The sequence below is a fragment of the Nomascus leucogenys genome, chromosome 7b, assembly GCF_006542625.1.
Source record: "Nomascus leucogenys isolate Asia chromosome 7b, Asia_NLE_v1, whole genome shotgun sequence".
Taxonomy (NCBI): domain Eukaryota; kingdom Metazoa; phylum Chordata; class Mammalia; order Primates; family Hylobatidae; genus Nomascus; species Nomascus leucogenys.
The window spans coordinates 34,906,551-34,928,647 of record NC_044387.1 but is presented as its reverse complement, the minus strand read 5'-3'; the positions used below and the strand labels follow the sequence as shown (position 1 = coordinate 34,928,647).

The window sequence follows — 22,097 nt, the reverse complement described above, 5'->3', positions numbered from 1 at the left end:
AATAGCTAAAGAACTAAGGCCCTGTTGTGAACCCGGGAGGCGGAGCTTGCAGTGAGCCGAGATTGCGCCACTGCACTCCAGCCTGGGCGACAGAGCGAGACTCCGTCTCAAAAAAAAAAAAAAAAAAAAAAAAAAAAGAACTAAGGCCCTGTGGAAGAAGAATGGGAGCAATGTTAAAAATTTACAACTGCAGAAATTTTTACCCCAGGAAACACACACACACACACACACACGTATATACGCACTTCAAATCAACATACAATATCCCTGCAGCAAACACTGAGTTGCTTAAATCATAGAATCATTTTCGTGCATCCAACAGCAATATGCTGAAGAGATTTTCAGGGAGTCGTGCATCATCCATCTGCCAAGTCTCATTTCAAGGAAACTGGAAGTTGTATTTGGTTGTATAATAATTGGCTCCTCCGATTTGATCAGGATCTCAGCTGTCAGAAGGCTTTTCCTGTATTCATTCCAAAGGAAAACATGACCAGGCACAAATAACAGGGTAGATGATGTGCCTTTGTGGCAGAAACAAGCCTCAGTATAAACAAAGAAGAGGGTCCTCAGCCACGCTCCCTCGTTGCCTGTTGTCCCTCTCTGTTAGTGTGTACTTCTACTGATTGACTTTCTTTACTGAGGATAAACCTATGGAAAACAATAGGAAAATGTTTTAGATTGAAAATTAACATTTCATTTCTCTTCTTCTGGCTTAAGACTGACATAAAGTTTCAGGATGGCAAAAAAAAAGTTATGTTATATTCATAAGCTCCCCACAAGTTTACCCTGAGAAATCAAGAAGCGGGAAATGGAGGGTTATTATTTTAAGCATTGACATATGCTTACCATTTTGTGAAACCAGTTGTGGCCTCGTTCTAATTATGCCTGAAGAGGAATGTTCTATACTAATTCTCACTCTTGCTGGCATTTTGGCTTGGGCAAGTGAAAGTAAGTCATATATATGACTTAGGTTAGGTTCAGTACTTACCCCAGAGAAAGAAAACTTGCCAAATATGATCTTTTAATATATGGTACTGGGTACATTATTGCCAAAGCTATAGAAAATATCATATAGAAAGACTTGCTGGTGTATCAGGAAGACCAATATGAAAAATCTGGAATATTTTGATTGAGTACTATTTGATAATGAATACTACATGAAAGACAAAGTCAAATAAGTTTACTCATGGCAACAGGAAAAAATAATCATAGAAATGCCAAGAAAAAAAGTGTTATCCTTATCCCTGATAATTTAAAAATATGCTGAATGTTTTGTACTTGTCATCCTCATTTGGTATACCAAAGACGTGCTAAACTAACATTTTGGTAACAGAAGAAGCAAACAGGAAGATAATAAGTTACTTTTTCAGGCTGAAAAATTATGTTGCTGAGGACTGTGGTCACTATGTTAAAAAGGTATCTAATATGTTGAGAACATAAATTTGAACTCAGAAGCATAAATTAATTGATCTAACGAATCTGAAGTTAACATTTAATCCACTAATGATACCTCTCCCTAGGTATCTTGAATATTTTAAAATTAACTCCTTTTCAATTTGTACAGTGCTCTTGTGAAACAGGTATAGAATTAAAGATCAATAGCCTGACATTTTAGATGGAGAGAGGCTGTGGCCAATGAGATAATCCATGGCAGAATGGAAATCTGAACAAAAACAAAGATAGGTCTTTAGTTTCTTGAAGGGATGGCAGAATTTCCCTAAATGTACAGTGAAGGTAGGAGGAGGGCCTTAATCCGCTGTAACTGCTGTACGTGTAAGAAGAGGAAAATTTGGACACAGAAGGAAGATGGTCATGTGAAGACCGAGGCAGAGATTGCAGTGATGCTGCCACTAGCTAAGGAATACCTGGAGCTACTAGATGCTGAAAGAGGCAAGGAAGTCTCTTCCCCAGAGGATTTGGAGGGAGCTTGACCCTGCCAACATCTTGATTTTTGGATATCGAACCTCCAGAGCTATGAAAAAAAAAAGTTTTTCTATTTTAAGCCACCCGGCTTGTGGTATTTTGTTATGGCAATCCTAGGAGACAAATCCAGTCAATATTTGTTTAATTGGTTATTATTAGACATTAGTAAAAGCTAATCATAATATTTAGGCTTTGATCTATATTGTAAAGAAATAATTTCACAACACAATTTCACATCCCTACATTTTATGCCTTTCTAGATACATTAATAATCCAGCTCTGGCTTATTAGACAAAGCATAACTCTGTACCCTATGAAAAATTTGGAATGTACAGAAGTGACTGGCATGCAATGCAATCAGAAACCATAGCTTTTTGACATTTCAGAAAGGAAGAAAAAAACAACATGTTTTTCAAGGTTAAACTAACTCTGTTATGACATAATTGTTCTATAAACATGGAAGTCATTTTGCATCTCGTTCTGATAACAGAGGAAACAAGATAAAAATGTTCTTTGTAAAATTACATTTCTAAACAAAAGCTGTAACTCATTAATATCTGTGGACTTCAATGTATTAAAAACATCATAATTTAATGCTATACAGAGAGAAAGCCAAGTCTCAAATGACTTGAAAACATTCAACACCCTTCATTTAAAATCTTTAGTTTTTGAAAGAAGGGTTGATTTTCAATATGTCTCCAAAGCATTCTGAAATAACCACAGACAGTAACTGAGAGCAAAGCTGGGAATTAGTTGACTGGAAGGCTGTGCACCGTGGTACCTAGCACCTACCACCCTCAGTCCCTAGTCAGGAAGCCCTTCACTGGTGTCCCCATATTATAGAGGACTCTGCTCTGGCCCTCTTCCAGCCACACTCTTCCTCACAGTGTGAGCGACCTTTCCTCCAGAACAAGCTCCTGGCACCCAAATGCACACCCCCAAAGTCCCTGCCCAGGTGATTCTGGGCCTGCTTCCAAGACTCATGTGGTCCTCTTCCCAGCCTGAAGGCTGTCGAAAGAGTGCTGTGTGTAGAGTGGTGAGGGGTGTATGGACAAGGGTGGGATCTCCCAGCTGGGCTGTCTTCAAGTCTGTACTCAAGAGTCCTTATGATGGGAGGGTGGGGAGAGAAGGTGGAGGGGCCCAGGCAGGAGGCCAGGGCTTAGGTCTCCCTGTGCCACCATGTCCTGTCACAGATTGGTTTTGAAACTGAGCATTGTAAATTTTACTTTGGTTTTCCATGTATGTTTATCAAGGTAGGAGGATAGATTATACTTTAACAGTTTCTCTGCTTGATTCATGAGATTTACACAGATAGGATGTAGCTCTCCACTTATTCTTGCTCCAGGCCCCAGAAATGTTAGAGGGGGCTTTAGTGGTATCATTGAAATTTAATCACTCATTATCTGCCATACCTTTTTAAATGCATGAAATTACTTCTTCTTCTTTTTTTTTTTTTTTTTTTTTTTTTGAGATAGAGTCATTCTCTGTCACCCAGGCTTGAGTGCAGTGGTGTGATCTCACCTCACCGCAACCTTGACCTCCTGGGCTCATGTGATCCTCCTACCTTAGTCTCCCGAGTAGCTAGGACTACAGGCACATGCCACTACGCCTGGTTAATTTTTGTATTTTTTTGTAGAGACGGGGTTTCACCATGTTGCCCAGGCTGGGCTTGAACTCCTAGGCTCAAGCAATCTGCCCACGTTGGCCTCACAAAGCGCTGGGATTATAGACATGAGCCACTACTCCTGGCCTTAAACCAGTGATTTCTTAATAGTCAATACCACAAAATTATTTTATGAGAATTCTGAGCAATTCAGTTGCACCAACAGATTAAAAGGACCTTTTTAATTAAATGAACCCCAAACCAGCAAGAACCACTACTGAAATTAAATAATGACACATCCATCATTTGTGACAAGAGTGATTTCAGAGTTCTGCCAATTCTTATGACATGGCTTGAGCTATGAAATACATCAACTGTGGAAGCTAGTAAAGGAGGTATAGTAATCCCAAACAGGTAGATGTTTGAGTAAGGAATTTTTTGGTGGTGCCCTAACCACAATCAGCCCTCTTCCCTGCTGCTGGCCAGCCATAGTTAGTTGCAGAGCTGTGTTGGTATGGAAAAGGATAGGTTTCAAACGACAACATATCCCTGGTCAGGTTCCACCAGGGATGTCCATGCACAGGTTAGTTCATAACATATTTATTACACACTTAATCTTACATAGTACTGTGCCTTTTACTGGTGATATTCTAAATGTCAGATGAGTAGCATGCTGTGAGTTCATACAAAGATGAGATTATTGAGCGTTAAATGCTAGTCATATTATTATCTATGTTAGATCCCCCTTCTCATTTTTGTATCTACAATTTCAGAAAATTTTAATAAAGTGAGAGGGGTACAGTAAGAGGGGCACTGTACTATATAATTCAAACCATATGTTTTAGAATCCTGTATATCAAATAATCTAATCCCCGTGCTAAATTTTATTAACTGTGTGATTTAGGTGTGTTACTTAAATTCTCTAAGCCTCAGTTTCCTCATGTGTTAAATAGTGCAAAACAAAACCTATTTTATAGCATTGCTGTGAAGATTGAAATAATACTTTAAAAACAGGCCAGGTGTAGTGGCTCACACCTGAAATTTCAGCACTTTGGGAGCCAGAGGCAGGAGGATCACTTGAGGCCAGGAGTTCGAGACCAGCCTGGCAACAGACTGGAGGTGGAGCAAGACTCCATCTGAACAAGAAATAAAAATAAAAATTAGCTGGGCATGGTGGTCCACGCCTGTAGCCCTAGCTATTCATGAGGCTGAGGTGGGATGATTTCTTGAGCCCAGGAGTTCAAGGGTACAGTGAGCTATGATCACACCACTGCACTACTCCAGCCTGGGTGACAGAGTAAGATGGTCTCAGAAAAAAAAAAAAAAAAAAAAGCCACAAAGCTTATGTTGGTACATCATGGAGTTTTTTTGTGGTAGTTTAATATCTGTAGACACTGTTACATGGTATGTTTATACAAAGCTCACTACATTTTTCCTTAGCTAGACAAAAATCAGTAAGTCTCATACACTGACTACAATATTTCATTATTGCATATTCTATTTAGTTTCTGAATGTCATCACAATTCATTTTTTATTTTATGTAATCATTAGCTTGTGTAATATTGGTCCAGCAAGAATCTAATAATGATATATAAATGACCTTATGGTATTACCAAATTCTGTACTAAGTAATTTTATTTTCCAGTTATTAAACTCCAATTCAGAAAGAAAATATCTTTAATAGTCATTCCAGAGCAATATAAAATGGAAAATTATAATTGGGTAGCAATTCTGCTATTATACAATAATAGATTTTAAAATTGCATATATTATGCAACACTCATTCTGGTTAATGGTATGCCTTTCTAATAAAAGAAGTCCATTATTGTTGGAACTCAAGAACTTCATTAAAACCACTGGCTGTATTTGTAGTAGAAAGCAAAGAAAAAAGAGAGTCCTATAGTGTTTTGATAAATACCTAGACATTTTATTATGGAATTCTCACATTTCATATTCCTTTTCTATGATGCTGTTGTAATCTATGGCCTTTGCCACTCCCATTGCTGCTGGGTACAGCTGTCCAGATTGCGTATTGTCCTTCAGCAGGCTCCATTCACATAGACTACCATGATGAGCCCCTCAGACCTGTAAAGTTCACAACTTGCAAAACTACATGTGGTATCCCTGACTCCCTATTTACACTCCGTAACAGACTCCTTGTATTAAAAACTAGATTTCTGTGATCTCAGCTGTGACTTCAAACGAGATCAGATTTTAAGAATGGCCTGAAATTAGACTATATAGCTCATCTTCAGCATTTTTAGATAGATTCAAATCTTTGGAAATTAACAAGTTAGAGTCCCAGGTGTGTGTCATATGAGACTTTAAACATGTAGCAGACATTTCTAACTTTTGATTATGTATACTTGATGAGACTAGAAGTGGGATTTTGATTACAGCTCAGTTTATACAGCCCGCTTCTGGGTGGCCTCACAAGACCATAGAAACAAGCAGTAGAAAGTATAGCAGAGTCTAGAAAGAAAACAGAAAATGTTAAATCAATAAAAAATAAGATTTAAAAAAGTACTCTTAGTTGTGAGTACTTCATGAGTGACTTTTAGTTTTTCCCAGCATACTTTGAGGTGGGCGTTGTGGGCAACCCTGGCCTAAACTAAGAGCCCTGCCTTGGAGTCTGACATTTAGTCATAAGGGAACACAGTTCTGAGGCTTTGGTTTCCTCTGTCTGTCTGCCAGTGACATTTAAAACATCTGTCTAGCAAACTCAACCTGGAATAGTGGATGTGCATCTGTGCTTTGTAGTACAATTGCAGAGCTTCGTTGTTGTTATAATACAGCTCTGCTTACAGTTTTCATTTCTAACCCCAGATGGAATTCTGACTCTGAGACTGAAAAAGGAACAGAAGCCAGAATTGAGGTTCATGCATTTCTGCATTTGCATATTTTCTTTGTCTTAAGGAGTTCAATTTAACCCCAGGGGCATCAAATTAAAGTTATGTATGTAACACAACTTTATAGTAAGTCCTCCCCAAGTACGAATGAATGTATGTTGAGTAAACATCCCAAAAAGATCCCATTAAGATGTAAACATGAAAGAATGCTCAATACAGCTGTGGTCTTACCATTTGCCTTGTGTTGTACATCTGGCGGAAGCTGGTCAAAAGCATACCACTGATAGTCTGGCTGTGTGGAACAATACAGCATTATTATAGCAATATGGACTTCAAATATAGTGGCATGTCAAAAATACAATTAGACTATGTGGCTTTTATTAAGCAGGCAACACAAAAGTAATTTCTATCCAAACCCATTGCCAACCTCACTCGTCCTGCTTACCCCCCATCACTGCCATCATCTCTCCCTACCCCTCTTAAATCCACTCTGTTTTTGGCCAGAATTTCTACTACTTTGAGGTTGTGACATGTTTTCTTTCTTTTTTTGAAACAGATGTGTTTTGAATATCTGCAGAAGTATAAACACTTGTAAAACTTACTACAGCCCATCAATAAAACAAAGCAACTTAGCATCAACAAATACTCTTTTTGAGACCCTCACACTAGAGGCAATGAGAAGGCCAGGAAAAAAAAAAGTTTAATCCAAGTTTTCTAATGGTTTAAGGAAGAAATCTAAGCTATTAAATGGGGATTTGGCATTGATAGAAATTCAGGATGGTGAAGCAGGGCAAATCTTTCCCTTTTTGCTGTTCTGAAGAACCGATCCAGCAGAAACTATCCTCTAAATTGCTCATATAGTTTAGTCTACAGAGACAAGATTTTTCTCTTGGGATTTTCTCCTAGGTTTACACCAGTTAAGAACAGCTAGATATTGAATGTCGAACAAATTGCATTGAATAAATAGTAAACCCATAGGCCTGAATTATCAAGATATCTCCAAGGCCAGCACCTCTGTATTTAACCCCTATGAATGGAGCAATCTCAGCTTTACCTGCCCACAAAGCAGGTCTGTCTTTCTGCTCTGAATGCTCACCCCTGCCTCCTACTTCCCCACAAGACACAGAGAATATAGATTTTTTTTTTGTTCTGTAATTCAATTATCTCTTAAAAATAACTTGAGGAAAATTTTTCTAATATGAGCCAACAGAGAGCATTTACAAGACTGCCAGACCACTGAAAGTAGCCTAGAAAGTTCAATTACTCAATAAGACACTGAGAAATGCTGCTTTTAGTGCAGTTTGACCCCACTGTACCCCTACTCTAGACACCTAGGCCCTTGGCTCCTCTGGTTTATGAAAAAGCTAGAAGAGGAAATGAGATCACCTCTGTTTTTTATCTTCTCGTTTATTTTTAGATGTCTCAAATAACACATAGGATAAGTGATGTGAGCCTCAGTTTTATATTCCAGGAGAGTTGCCAAAAGAAGATAAATATCCTGTAATGTTACCAACACTATAGCATGTGACTTAATTCAGCCTTCAATATAGACAAGAAACATGAAATATTATTTTTAAATTAACTTTGAGGATTTGGTTGTAAACTCTACTGTTATGCTGAGATTTTTTTCATCTGACTACTGCGTGAAAATGTAAGCCATTCTAGCCAGGCGCAGAGGCTCATGCCTGTAATCTCAGCACTTTGGGAGGCCAAGGTGGGCGGATCATGAGGTCAGGAGTTTGAGACCAGCCTGGCCAGCATGGTGAAACCCCATCCCTGCTAAAATTACAAAAATTAGCCAGGTGTGGTGGTGTGTGCCTGTAGTCCCAGCTACTCGGGAGGCTGAGGCAGGAGAATTGCTTGAACCCAGGAGGTGGAGTTTGCAGTGAGCCAAGATCGCACCACTGCACTACAGCCTGGATGACAGAGCGAGATGCCTTCTCAAAAAAAAAAAAAAAAGAAAGAAAGTGTAGGCCATTCTACATGGCTTGGAGTCCCTTTTCAAATATAGGCCTTTATTTGGTGACAACTTTATGTGACCTGGACTGCCTTGCCTTTTTTAATTGACAGGGACTGTTTGATGAGCTATAGTAGGAGAATTCCTTCCTTCTTTCCATAAATAAAGATTTGACTGAAACAATAATTTGTACTCCTAGGTAAATGTGAATGACTGACTGGTTTTATAGTTAACCTTTCATAAAACTATTTCTCCAATCCCCCAACCTGTAGAAGCCAACTCCTATAGGTTAATTCACTCCTACAGTAAATTTCTCTTTATGTTTTTCACAATCTGAGTTGACTTCTACATTCTTGAAAAAAAAAATTTAATGTTATTGGTAAAGACTGAAAAGTAAGCAAACAGGTAAAGAAAAAAAAAAGGAAATGGGGGAGGGAGAGCAGACAGAACTAGCAACCAGCAATAACATGAAAAGACTCAATTCTTAGCAGTGTGCTGTGTCATACCAGGGTCAAATAAGAGATGCTCATTAAATCCTCACATTCCTTCAGCCACCCAAAGAGTCATTATCTCCTCCCTTGGGAAAAGGGTATTGAGTCACACTGGAACAAAAGTATGAGAACTTTCAGGAAGCCAAGAGAATCATGCTCTCTGTAAGCATTCTGGTAGGAAAATCTCAGTTAAAAATCTTAGATTTTTTCATCATGAGAAACACAATTAATCAAACCTAAAGGGTGGCAGGATTTGTCTGGGTAAATCCAAGATGCAGAAAATGCATATTTTTTTTTCCTGGATAAATTTCCATCTAGGTAGGCAAAATAGAAGGTAGAGGAGGGTGGGTGGAATACTGCTATTGAGAAGGAAAAAAAGGGTGCTTTGGGCCTCACTAATTCAGGTTGACTGTCCAAATCAATTCCCCTCACAAATAATTGCTCAACTCTGCATTTCATTTTGTGTGGGAAGACACAGCCATGGAGCACAACTTAAGTGGGTCACTTTTTCTTGGATCCTTTAAGAAAATCCTTTCAATTGGAAAATGTCAAAAACTATTTTACACATATGTAGCAATATCTGTAGTAGTTCAATATAAATTTACAACTGAACAAAAGCATCTCATTTTTCTTGTTTTGCCATATCCACTTTCCTTTATACATAAATACACTTTATACATAAAATGTCCTTTGGGTAGAATGAAGTATGCCAATTGAAAATGTTATATGTCGTTCAAGGAATTATTCCCAATTTAATATCTTTCAGTTAATTTATTCATATCTATGGATTCATATCTATGTCCTGTGGATTCAGTGTCCCAAAGATAATTCTAGTGTACATTGACCACTCCAACTTTTCAAGTTAGAGGCTGAGAGAAAACAGAGGCTCTTGCTGTAGATGACATAATATGCTGAAATTCCAGAGATGCACATAATTTCTACCAAAACAGTATACTAAGCACTTTTTCAAATGCACTCTTACTTACTGGGCGCTCCCATTGCTTCTGCACAGCTCCAGGTCCTGTTGGTACCCATGGATCTTGCAGGTGGAAAACGAAGCCGCAGTTACAGGTTGGGCAATACATCTGAGGAGAACAAAGCTGTGGGTTCACTACCAGTGGGAGAGACTGAGGAGTCGCACTGACATTGCTTTATACAAAAGGTTTGGTTTCAATCTTGAGGTTCCACTTAATCTGGCATAATTATAACTCAAAATAGTAAACACGTCAATAGACTCAGGATCGATACAGACGAGGCTCACAGGTCAAGTTTTACCTAAGGTGAAACTATAATCATTTCTCCATTCTGAAGAAATTAGACACACTTGAGAAGTATATACTGTTAACTTTATGTTTTTGAGTTATCTTTATTGAGGGCCCTCAATGAAGAAAATCTATCCATTGAGTCATAAAATAGGTTTTCGTAAATTGTAGCCAGGGAAAACTAAAGTCCAGAAAGGAAATTAGGAATTAAGACAAATAATATTCATTATTTAAGGCTATTAGAGAACCCATGGGATAGAATGCTTCAGTGCTCAAGAAGGCATGTTATTTTTTCAAAAGAGGCAATATTTGATTTAGTCTTCTACTGTTAATTGTGTGAGCAACTGCATGAAATACCAGTGAAATCTATTTCCAGGTCCTTGTGGGTCTAAGGAGCACTAAGGCTTGTGCTACTGGTAACATGCTCTATAAAGCATATGCTTTCTATGAGTGTTAGGGTTGAAAGGCCTTGGTGGTGCCTAAGCACTGCCTATCCGTTGATGGTGTAGTCAGTAATGAAAAGCATGGGTTGTTGTAGGCCACCCGTAGCAGAGCTTGAATATGTCTTTAATTGGGACAATGAGAAATGCTGTACGTGGGAATAAATGTATGCGTGAAAATTAGATCAACATACCTGTTTTAATTGCTTTTCTAGTTTTTCTTTCTCCATCTGACAAGCTTTTATCTAAAGACAAAACAAAGGCATTTGTTAATCAAGACAAGTTCAAACCATTAATTCCCAAGCTATTCTTGACCTACTCAAGTGTCAGGCATTGACAGCAGTAATACCAACAAAAACAGCCACAGGTTGGTTTTTGCAGACATGCACTGATTCTTAAACTTTCCAGTTGAAGTTTGAAAAATGTGATAGTTTTAAATTGCTATTCCAGTTTTTTGAGGCCATTACAATTCTGTTTTAGGTAGATCTATTTAGATACAGATATAGAAACAATTTCCATTGCTTACTGAATGACATTGGAATTGTCAACCTGGCATTCAAAGGCTTCCACAATAAATTTTAGAAGTTATATATGCACTTAATCCATGTCAGAAACTTACCTAAATTTTTTACATGCAATAACTCACTGAATCCTCCAAATCCCTCTATGTGATACTTAATATTATCTCAATTTTATAGATGAGAACAGTAAGACATAAGATTCTGAGTAACTTGTTCAAAGTCACACTGCTATATTCCACAGCTTCTCACTACTTAAGGCTCAGCCTCATCTAGATGACTCACCTAACCTGGGTTCCCTTAACTTAAGACGCACTTAGAGAAAGCTGGCTTTTCCTTGACTGTTCATTCACATCATTGTCATTCCTACACTCCATGTCCCACATTCCCATAAGGGATGGTCAAATATCCCCTTCTGAATGATACCTTTCCAAGTCCCACTCATCAGAATTATTCTGTCCTCTTATGTAGTGTTGTACATTTACTGTGTGATTTTTTAGACCAATTTGTACTATTTACAGGCAATTCTTGCTGCTTGTGTGGTCATATTCCATAAAGTCACCACGGACACTGAATTAGTGAATATTGAACAACTGCTCCTAGGAGAAATGTTGGGTTAAGTTTCTGCTAGCCTCTTGTCACAACATTTGTGCCAACGGATTAATACATAACTTTGTTTCATGTGTGTTTCTGATTAAAGACAACTTATTTAATATGTATTGTTGATTAACTCTGAAGTCATGGTCAGGAGTACTATAACATGCCTTAATGAAGCTTCTCTAACACACATTTTCTCTATAAGGCACATCACATCCTTCATGCTTAGGAATACTAGAGAGCATGTCAGCATATATGTGTGGGCCATTCTAAACCATGAAATCACCAACAAAAAGCACAAAAATGCAGCAAACATGGCACTAAATAGACCACAAAAAGAACACTAGGAATGTGTATATGTCAGGAAACAACTTTGCTGCTCTGCTCATATGTAAGGATGTATCACAAAGCACCACAAGTATTGATTTGGGAATGACAAATGCATTTTAGTGAGTAGGGAAATTCACATATGCAGAATTTGTGATGATGAGGATAGACTGTACACGTCTCTTTTACTATATTGTGAGTTATTTACTAGAAAGAACCAGTTTTCATTTTCTCACAGCATATAGCAGAATGCCTTGCAAAAAGAAAGCATCAAAATTAGATTACAGGGAACTGAAAGTAGCATGCTAATTATAAACTAAATGAAACCATTAAACATGCCCCCTCTTCTAATAGACTAAAATAATTTATAAAATACCTCTGAGCCATGACTTGACTTGAGCTAAATGTTTTCTAAAGGGTTTTTTGTTTTTTTCTTTTCTTTTTGAGACAGAATCCCACTCTGTTGCCTAGGCTGGAATGCAGTGGCCCAATCTCGGCTCACTGCAACCTCTGCGTACTGGGTTCAAGTGATTCTCCTGCCTCAGCCTCCTAAACAGCTGTGATGAGTACAGGCGCATGCCAACATGACCAGCTAATTTTTGTGTTTTACAAAATGGGGTAAAAACGTGACAGGGTTTTGCCATGTTGGCCAGGCTGGTCTCAAACTCCTGATCTCAGGTGATCTGCCCGCCTTGGCCTCCCAAAGTGCTGGGATTACAGGCATGAGCCACCGCAGCTGGCCTGTTTTTGCTTTGTTCACTTAACATTGAGAACAACTTAGTGAAATCACAAGGTAGGTTTCATTATCTATATTTTACAGGCAGGTATACTAAAAGAGGTTAGGTTAGGTAACTTATTTTTTAGAGAGAGATTTTAGAGTAATAAGAAACATTTTAGAGATCATCTAGTTCAACTTTGTCATTGTACAGATGAAGAAAAGGAAGCATAGAAAAGTTAAATAACTTGTTCAAGGTTACCACCAATGGAATATTAGAGCAGGCAAGAACACCAAGTCTTTTTCCCCTAAATTCTCCTATTTCTAAGTACCCTAAGCATCTTTCACTTTACCACATTACTTATTTTCACTGGCTTAACACATCCTCAGTGATAGAATGAATACATTCTGGTAAGAAAGCAACTCAGAATGCCAGAATGATTTGACCTAAATATTCCTCTAAAAGTCCACTCGGACAACAAATAATATGTTATTCAACTAAGGTAATGTCAGTTCTTTTTAAAATATCATAGCATTTAATCTGCTGTTAATACATTTAACATAGATCATCAAACTATCTATTACATCTCTGTGAATTCTATCATTCTCCTACTGAGTAAATGAGACTAAAAAAAATGATTGGGCTTTCATTATTTTAAAGAAAAAATTTCATAGCTTTAAGCTATCACTTTAGATATCATTAAGATTGTCCTTTAGGTTCTAGGCACAATTATACCATACTGCACTTAGAAAATACATTTATTTTGTTGATACCAATCAACTTTACAGGTGACACAGTTAAGGACTTGTGGATTATAGTATATAATGTTAAGTAGATAGATACACATTCCTGACCAGACTAAAAGTTCTATAATGGCAAGGACATTGCCAGTCTATCACCAATCTTAATATAGTAGAATAAATAAAATTATTTAATTATATATAATTATATATTGATATATAATTTATCATATAAAAATAAATAATTTATTAAAAATTGTTTTAAAATTAAAGTTGTTTTACTTGCTGTTTTACTGGCAGCAAATTTTAAAATTGCTTTAAAAAACAAATTATTTTTTGTTCTAAAACTGTTTTGCTGGTACCGAGTAAAACAGTTTGTGCAGAGACAACTTAAAAGAAATTAGGGTAGTCGGGCATGTAAGAAGCAAATTAAATAAAAAAATTACAATAAAATACAAAAAATTAGCTGGGCATGGTGGTGCATGCCTGTGATCCCAGCTACTTGGGAGGCTGAGGCAAGAGAATAGCTTGAACCTGGGAGGTGGAGGTTGCAGTGAGCCCAGATCATGCCGTTGCACTCCAGCCTGGGCAACAAGAGCAAAACACCATCTCATTAAAAAAAAAAAAAAAGAGAGAGAGAGAATATATAATATATACTCTTTTTTTACCAAGAGTAATCAGAACATTGTCTTACCTATTATTGTATGAATTATTTATTAGGTTGCCTGAATTACTTTCATAAAATTATTTGATTTTTTACTACTATTTTATTTTTTCTAATTTCTTACAGAGAAAATGGTTCTGCAAAACAATTTTTCTATGTAAAATTAGGAATTTCAAGTTAATCTTAAAAAAATCAGAGATAAAATTAAATTTAATTCACAATCCACTTTGTATTTGGAAGAAAATGATGACTAACTGTTTTAAATTTGTTTATGACTAAGAATCTTGAAGCTAAGAGCTGCCACAGCATTCCCATAACAATTTTCTATTTATTTAAAAGTATTGCAATATTTTACAAAAAAAAGGTGCAGTTTGTTTAATTTTTTAAGGCAAAATTATGTTAGCTATATTTTCCTTCATTAACATCACTACCCATCGTGGCAACTTCCTGAGTCTACTTTAATATATTCAATTACACTTAATTTTAGTATGCTTACATTTAATATATTCTATTTTAATAAACTGGTGACCATTATCTGGCTTCCTTGAAAGTACTCCAGTTACATTACATCTGGGAACCACTGAACAAAATCCTCAGTCTCACATATAAATGGCATTTAGAAATATGTATGTTTTTGGCAGACAGGAGCATTCCAACATAGCCCTTCAAGGAAAATGACAAGAATTTTAAAAACTACTTCACTTTATTTGAGTACTAGGTAGCTCAACTCTCATTCTACCAGGATAAATATTATGAGAAAAAGATCAAAAGGACTGTATTTTATAAAAAAAACTTTGGAATCCAATTTCTTGGGCAATTCCTTAATATACTTAAGTTAAAAGAAATTTCCAGTCATTTTCATCTCTTTACAAGATTGTTTAAGAATGACTTCATCCCAGGTGCTGACCTTTAAAAAAAATTCAATGTCAATTAACAGAAGTCCAAAAGTCTTGAATTTTTTAAATGAAAAAAGAAATACATACATGCTGGCAAAGATTATTTTGTTTTGACTTGTACCTGGGAATTCAGCCTGTTCAACTGGGATTGGGAAGTTTCATTAATTTGCTGTAGCTCCTCTTTCTCTTGATTAAGTCTCTCTCGATCCGATCGTTCCTTTTTGAAGTCTTCTTCGTATATTTGCACCTAAGAAATATTAACTTGCTGTTACTGTTAGCTTCCTTTTCACTTAAGCCATTTAAATGACTTTATTTTAAATGACTGCTGCCTACTCCATTATTGTAAAGAACCCTCCCAACTAGTGTTCAGTGTCACTGTTTTGGAGCAAGTCATCCATCCCTAACACAAGGGCTTTGATGTATGAATACTGCTTGAACTTCTAAAAGACAGTTTACTGACAATAGCTGTTAAGTGATGCCATAAATACTGACATGCCCAAGTTTCCAGACACAAATTATATGTTGAATGCAAAAGAGAAATGAAACCCTTACATATGTGGAAAAGCAAAGCATGATTGTTAAAAGGTATTCACAAATTTTCCCTTTATAAGTTATTTTGGATGTATATCATAAATAATAGTAATATTTGAGTGGAACATCTCTTGAGAGGCACTCCAAATATTTGAGAAAAGTGACTAAACTAAAAACAAAACCAGGTTTAATTATTGTTATTGTTTTCAACTGACTTACTGTTGACTGAAGGCTAGGAGACTCGTATATAAGCTATGAAAACAAATGAAAGTTAGAGAAAAACATTCCTCTAAGACTCTGATTTAAATTACTACTTATATTGGAACCTAGTAGCTAGAATTTTATCTATTAAGACTAATGCACATTACACTTTCATCACTAAGAGCCCAACAAATTTTAACTAAAGGTTTATCAATGTTATTGTTCTAAGTCGACAGCAATAGAACAAAATATGCAAGGGAAGAAATTAAACATTTTGTATAGATCTACATGCAGTTACACATATTACATTTTTAAGGCTTTATTCACCAGAAGCACTGAAGGGAAACTACATCCAGCCATACTGACATTTTGATGATTTTTTTGTTTGAGAACTGACATTCATTTCCAGAGACAGTTAAACTAGTGCTCTGTAAACAATTACCAGAGGCATTTTAAATGGGAGGAGCACATCTGATTAGAATTAAACACTGGCAACGTCATCACTTTAGTCAGGTAGGGGCCAAGATTCCAACTCAGTTTCTTTGTGCATTTAAACCCTTTAGTGTTTCATGTGGCACTTGGTGATGTAATGATTGTGGGTGCCTGATTAGAAACGTGCACAGTTAAAATATTTATGGAGAAAGTCAGCAGTAGAGACACTGCAAAACTACGGAGATGGATTTTGGTCTTCCCACAGGGATTATGAGAAAAGAATACCTGTCACTGTAACAAGTATGAACCAAACCATTATTATAAACTTTATGTGTAGAAGTGACTCTTGCATGTGGTATACCTTATATGTGAGTTCTGAAGATGTCAAGTGTTTGAACATAAGCAGTACTTTTAGTTTTTGAAGAAATCCTGGCTAGCACCAACAGTACTTTAGGGGTTGAGAGTTTGACAGAGCTTTAAGACTGTGCATATTACCCTTATTCTCTTTGTTGGTTTATTTTTCGGCTATGTATTTTACCCTGAATGTAATGAAGCAGATTATTCAAGTACAACTGACGGAAGAGAAAATCCAACTTCACCATCGAATGCTATAAAATTTTTAGATCTATTCACAGGCTACTTCATATGTAGCAATAAAATAAAGTAAATAGCAACAATAATAACACAATTGCTCAATTTTTCCATGTATTGCAACAAAAATCTTTGTAATTAGTACTTGCTCAGGGCAAAAGCAGTCAGTAAATCATACCCAGGGACATCAGAAAAATAATGCTTTCCAGCCCTTTGTTCTATGACACCCTGTCTCCCATTGCTAATATGTTACTGACAATGTGTGCCTCAGGGATTGAGGTTCCTTTATGTATCCTATATTTATCATTATTGCCATGAACTATTCCAGATTTTTCTTTACATTAATTTAACCTCTCACATAAAAAGAGACATGATATGCATGGTCGGCCCCTCAGCTAAGTGAATTTCAGCAGATTGATTAAATTTAGACACAAGTAGTTTAACCAGTGCAGTATCTTCACAGCCCTATGCTGCCAATAGATACATGCAGAAGTTGTAGAGAGTGCATCCTTACTCTTGCTGTCCACTTGGCAATAGTGCGTGAGGTTAGGTGAGTGGAGAGGAGAATGCTCTTGTGCATCAGTGAATTGCTGAGTGGTGCCATCCATACACGGGACTAGCTGAGCAGACCTGGTTTCAGTGATTATAATAAGTACAAAGTATTTTCTTTAAAACTGCTCTTATTGTGCGAAGGCCTAGAGGCTAGCAACTACAGAATCACCACTCAGCTGCTACCATTTTCTGAAAAGGTCCAGAGTTGGGATTAATAGTGTTCTTAAAATAAACCATGTGGCTGGGTGCTGTGCCTCACGCTTGTAATCCCAACACTTTGGAAGGCCAAGGCAGGTGGATCACGAGGTCAGGAGTTTGAGACCAGCCTGGACAACATGGTGAAACCCCATCTCTACTAAAAATACAAAAAATTAGCTGGACATGGTGGCGCATGCCTGTAATCCCAGCTACTCGGGACGCTGAGGCAGGAGAATCGCTTGAACCCGGGAGGTGGAAGTTGCAGTGAGCCGAGGTCTCACCACTGCACTGCGGCCTCGGTGACAATGGGAGACTCCGTCTCAAAAACAAAAACAAAAACCAAAACCATGTCTACGTGGAACTCTCTAGCCCCAGTGCTAATAGAACCTCACCTAAAGATTAATTGACATGCCCCTCTTTTAATTGTGTGATCTTGGGTAAGCATTTAATCCATCTGAAACTAAGTTCCCTATGTTCCAAATGGTGGGACTGAACTAGCTGATCTATATTCTTTCTATCAGGCTTGAAAATTATATAATTCTACTTCAAATAAATGCAAAAACCTTTGACATATTTCTAGCAGCAAGACATCTAAAAATGCCCGAAGAAGCATGAACAGTGGGCAATATGTTCTCCACAGATCATGCCACTTCCAGCTTCTCACCTGCTGCTTCAGAACTTCCATTTCTGTTCTCATCTCCTCATAGCAGAATTCCACTCGAGACTTCCTCAAACAGTCCCCGGAAAATGAACACTTGATATTCAAGGCATCCTGAAGAGCCTACGTAATAAGATAAGTACACTGTTGATCTAAGATTTACCACATGGAATGAATTCTTTTATAATTGTTACAATCATCTCAAATGCACCCGCAAATACGCATTTCATATTTAATGCTGCACATAACCAAGTAACTTTCTTCTTTCTGATTTTCTCGTATATGTATTTTTTTTTTCCAGAATCTCTGTCTTTTCTCCACGATGATGCTTATGTTAGTCGATCCTCATTATTATTTAGGCTTTGATGTTGGACCCTCCTCCTCCACCTAGCCAACTATGAAAACAAAATCTATATCTATAGACTTTCTCCAGATTCTCTGCTTCAGTCAAATGTATACCCTTTCAATGATGTTTAGCCATTAGGGAAAATCAGAGGCAGCAAATATGCCCATCCTTTGGTACTGACTCCCAGAGATTATGAATCAGTAGGCTAGAGGGTATGGTTTGAGAATTTGCATTTCTCAGAAGCTGGTGCTGCTAGTCCCAGGTGATGTTTTGAGTAATATTCTACTATATAACTATGGCATGCCTCCAACAAGAGAGAGGGACATCCACAGAAATGAAAGCCCATGCAGATTCATTATCTGTTAGTTCTGTTGCGCTGCTCTTCTGCCCTGGCCTAGCCACAGTCCTGTTTATTTTCTGTTAAAACATTCATTAACTCACTACCGAGTGCAGAGAGTTCCCTTCTTTCTTGACATCCAGTATAAGTTGATGCTTTTAGCATGGCATGAGGAGAGGAAAGAAAGAAGTAATACCTGTATTCACCAGAATGATTATCAACCTTAGTCGTTAGCTCATGATGGGCATATCATTACATTATGTTTGGTAACATCATATAAAAGACATTGCCTGTATTTTGAAGACCTTTGGTTCATGATAAGTTCAATAAAAATGACTTTCAAATATTGTGACAGAACACTTCTCATCCTGGTGTGGCCTCAGAGACCACAAAATGACTACTTGCTCATTATCAAATGAGTCCTCTGTACAAATAGAAAAGGTTCATTTTCAGAGATCTAAGAATAATTTGCTTCTGTATTTCTTTAGTAACTTCAACAGTGTCTATTTGGTGATATTAGTGGTAACTTACTCCACTGAATTACTGTATGTAATGGTCATAAAGGTAGGAAATACTTTATGTATGGTCATAAAGGTAGGAAAAGAAAAGCAAATGTGTGGTTTTGAGTATGTGAACAGACTGGGAATTTCCTAATAGAATGTCTTAGAATATACAAATACTGTCTAGCCTGATATGAATATCATTTTTTTCAGAAAGTTGTAAGAGAAAAAAAGAGTTTTTTTCATCCTTCAGGGAGAATTTAAAGAAACAACAAAAGCAGTTTAATAGTTTATGTTTTGTGAGGATATGTGTTAAGCTCTAGGAAGTGTCAGAATAGTTCAATTTTTTTTTTCGATTGGTGAATAGTAGTAAAGAGAATCTAGGGTAAGTGGGCGAAATGGATTATGGCAATTGAATATGCTGGTTCCTTATCCTACACCTGGGAATAGACTACTTTTGTAGATCTTGTTATTTGAATTTTCTGATCTACTTTTCATGCTATTTGGTATCCTAGAAATTTTGTAAATGAGTCATAAATGAAAGATGAGTCTAATAGATATTTATTCCATTTTGGGCTTTCCCAACTTCCTTGAACAAACACCTATAACCTATTCTAGAATATTTACAATTAGTACAGATATTCTAAACAGATCTACTGAGATGTTAGACAAATCAATTTTGCCCACGGGTGGCACGAGCTGAGTAGCCTTAGGTAATTGTTTTCACTTTGGTTAAACATCTGGCTTCGGGAACCTGATAAAAACAAACTCCCAGGTATTTTCTTCAAAGCAAATAAATTGAATTGAGTACACATAATTGTGTGAACTTCTAAAAACAGTATGTTAATTACTAAGCTGACATATTACAAATTTTTTCTGAGTGAATGGGTCAGCAGGCATTCAGCTTGTACATAGAGGGTAGGCCCTGGATTCCATGCTGTGATGGATGGTGTGCACAATCAGCTACCAAAATCAACACTTTGAGTAACTTTTGTTTATCACATTGGTAAGAAGGAAAAGAAAAATATTCACTGTAAAATAGAAGAACAATAATATCTTACATTAGGTACCAATACCCATCTTAAATAAGACAAAAATCTACTGTTGTAACTCATCACTTTATATCTATATTTTTAAGGGACAGCTTAAAGTATAGACGTGGGATGAAATCTTTTCTGGCTTTAAGCATCCTTTTATTTTTTGCTCACTATCCATAAGTAATGTATTATGCTTGTTAAAGCATGAATTCTGGGTCCAGAATTGTCTACCAAACATATTACATACTAGCTAATTAAATTCATTCATTCACTCATTCAATAAATATTTAAGAACTTACTCTGAGCAAGGTCCTGTTCTAGGTATTCAAGATAAAGCAGTGAACAAGACAGAAAAAATTCAGAACCACATTATGACATTGCCTGAGTCCCTCCCTCCCTAAAAACACATGTTAAAATGATATTTTACAAATGCGTTGTTATAAAGATGAATACATAATATATGAAAATGTGTTTTCAACCCCAAAGTTTATTTTTTCTTTTAATTTTAAGAGAAATTAAACATAAACATACTTATGGGTCCCTACCAGTACTATAGGCCTGGCCACTGTGCCTCTGGTGCCTAATGGAGGGGTTGGCATGAAAATCCTACCCTCATGGAATAACAACCAAGATTAATAGCTAGAAAACAAAGTCATAAAAGTTAGACATCATATATATATTAGATAAATGTTAGCAATAAATTCCAAGGAAAAATTAAACCAGGAAACACCAGTAGTATAGTATGTAATTTTAATTAGGATAGCCAGAAAAGTCATCTTTGAGAAGTGACATTTGTATAAAGATCTGATTTTACTCAAATTATTTTTTCTCATTGAGATTTTATAATTATAAAATCATAAAATTTTAAAACGTAAAATTTCATGTAGAGTTATTAAATTATATAATCACCTGCATGATGAAAAATTATATTTTCCTAACTTAAAACAATTTTCTGTGAACTACAAATATGGATACACAAACATGAAGAGTGCACATGGACGTGAGCAAAAATACAGCATTCTTGGCTGTTCTAGTATCTAGAAGGTTTATATCTTTGTGTCTACATTTAGGGAAGTTAACTAAACAAGGTAAGAAAACTTGTAATATGGTATCAAAAATGGGAGGATTTTAAATATAATCTCAATTATTTATAGTTCCTCTAACGCATTTGTGTGACATTTCCTGGAAGAGAATAAAAGGGAAAAGATAGATTTTGTCCCGCATTTGTATGTCTGAGCATGGTTTTTCTGTCTTAGAGGATAAAGTGTATTGTTTATGAAGTTTATCCTCACTTTGCCACTTTCTCCTGAAGAATAGCTTGTCCCACAAACAGATCTACTACAGGATCACATTTGCAAAGCATCCTATCAACTATGCAGGCACATACTTAATACTTTGAGGATCTTTAAATGACATCTCTGGGGCCGGGCGCGGTGGCTCACGCTTGTAATCCCAGCACTTTGGGAGGCCGAGGCGGGCGGATCACGAGGTCAGGAGATCGAGACCACGGTGAAACCCCGTCTCTACTAAAAAATACAAAAAATTAGCCGGGCGTGGTGGCGGGCGCCTGTAGTCCCAACTACTCGGAGAGGCTGAGGCAGGAGAATGGCGTGAACCCGGGAGGCGGAGCTTGCAGTGAGCCGAGATCGCGCCACTGCACTCCAGCCTGGGCGACAGAGCGAGACTCCGTCTCAAAAAAATAAATAAATAAATAAATATAAATGACATCT

General features: G+C 36.9%; 1 protein-coding gene across 3 annotated transcripts in view; it reads right to left on the bottom strand.

The window, feature by feature from the left end:
• Positions 1-268: 268 nt before the first annotated feature.
• Positions 269-22,097, bottom strand: part of TNIP3 (TNFAIP3 interacting protein 3) — a 96,817-nt gene continuing 74,988 nt past the window's right edge. Inside the window, exons 6-11 of one of the 3 annotated variants that reach the window (XM_030815200.1) lie at positions 18,154-18,270; positions 15,106-15,231; positions 10,721-10,771; positions 9,811-9,909; positions 6,608-6,668; positions 370-648 (exon numbers count right to left, since the gene is read on the bottom strand). In XM_030815200.1, the coding sequence (XP_030671060.1) occupies positions 617-648; positions 6,608-6,668; positions 9,811-9,909; positions 10,721-10,771; positions 15,106-15,231; positions 18,154-18,270 (486 nt within the window). In that variant the 3' untranslated portion in view covers positions 370-616. Of the gene's footprint in view, positions 649-6,607; positions 6,669-9,810; positions 9,910-10,720; positions 10,772-15,105; positions 15,232-18,153; positions 18,271-22,097 lie in introns of all 3 variants that reach the window. The other 2 variants (XM_003271331.3, XM_004088447.2) reach the window with 2 other exon arrangements.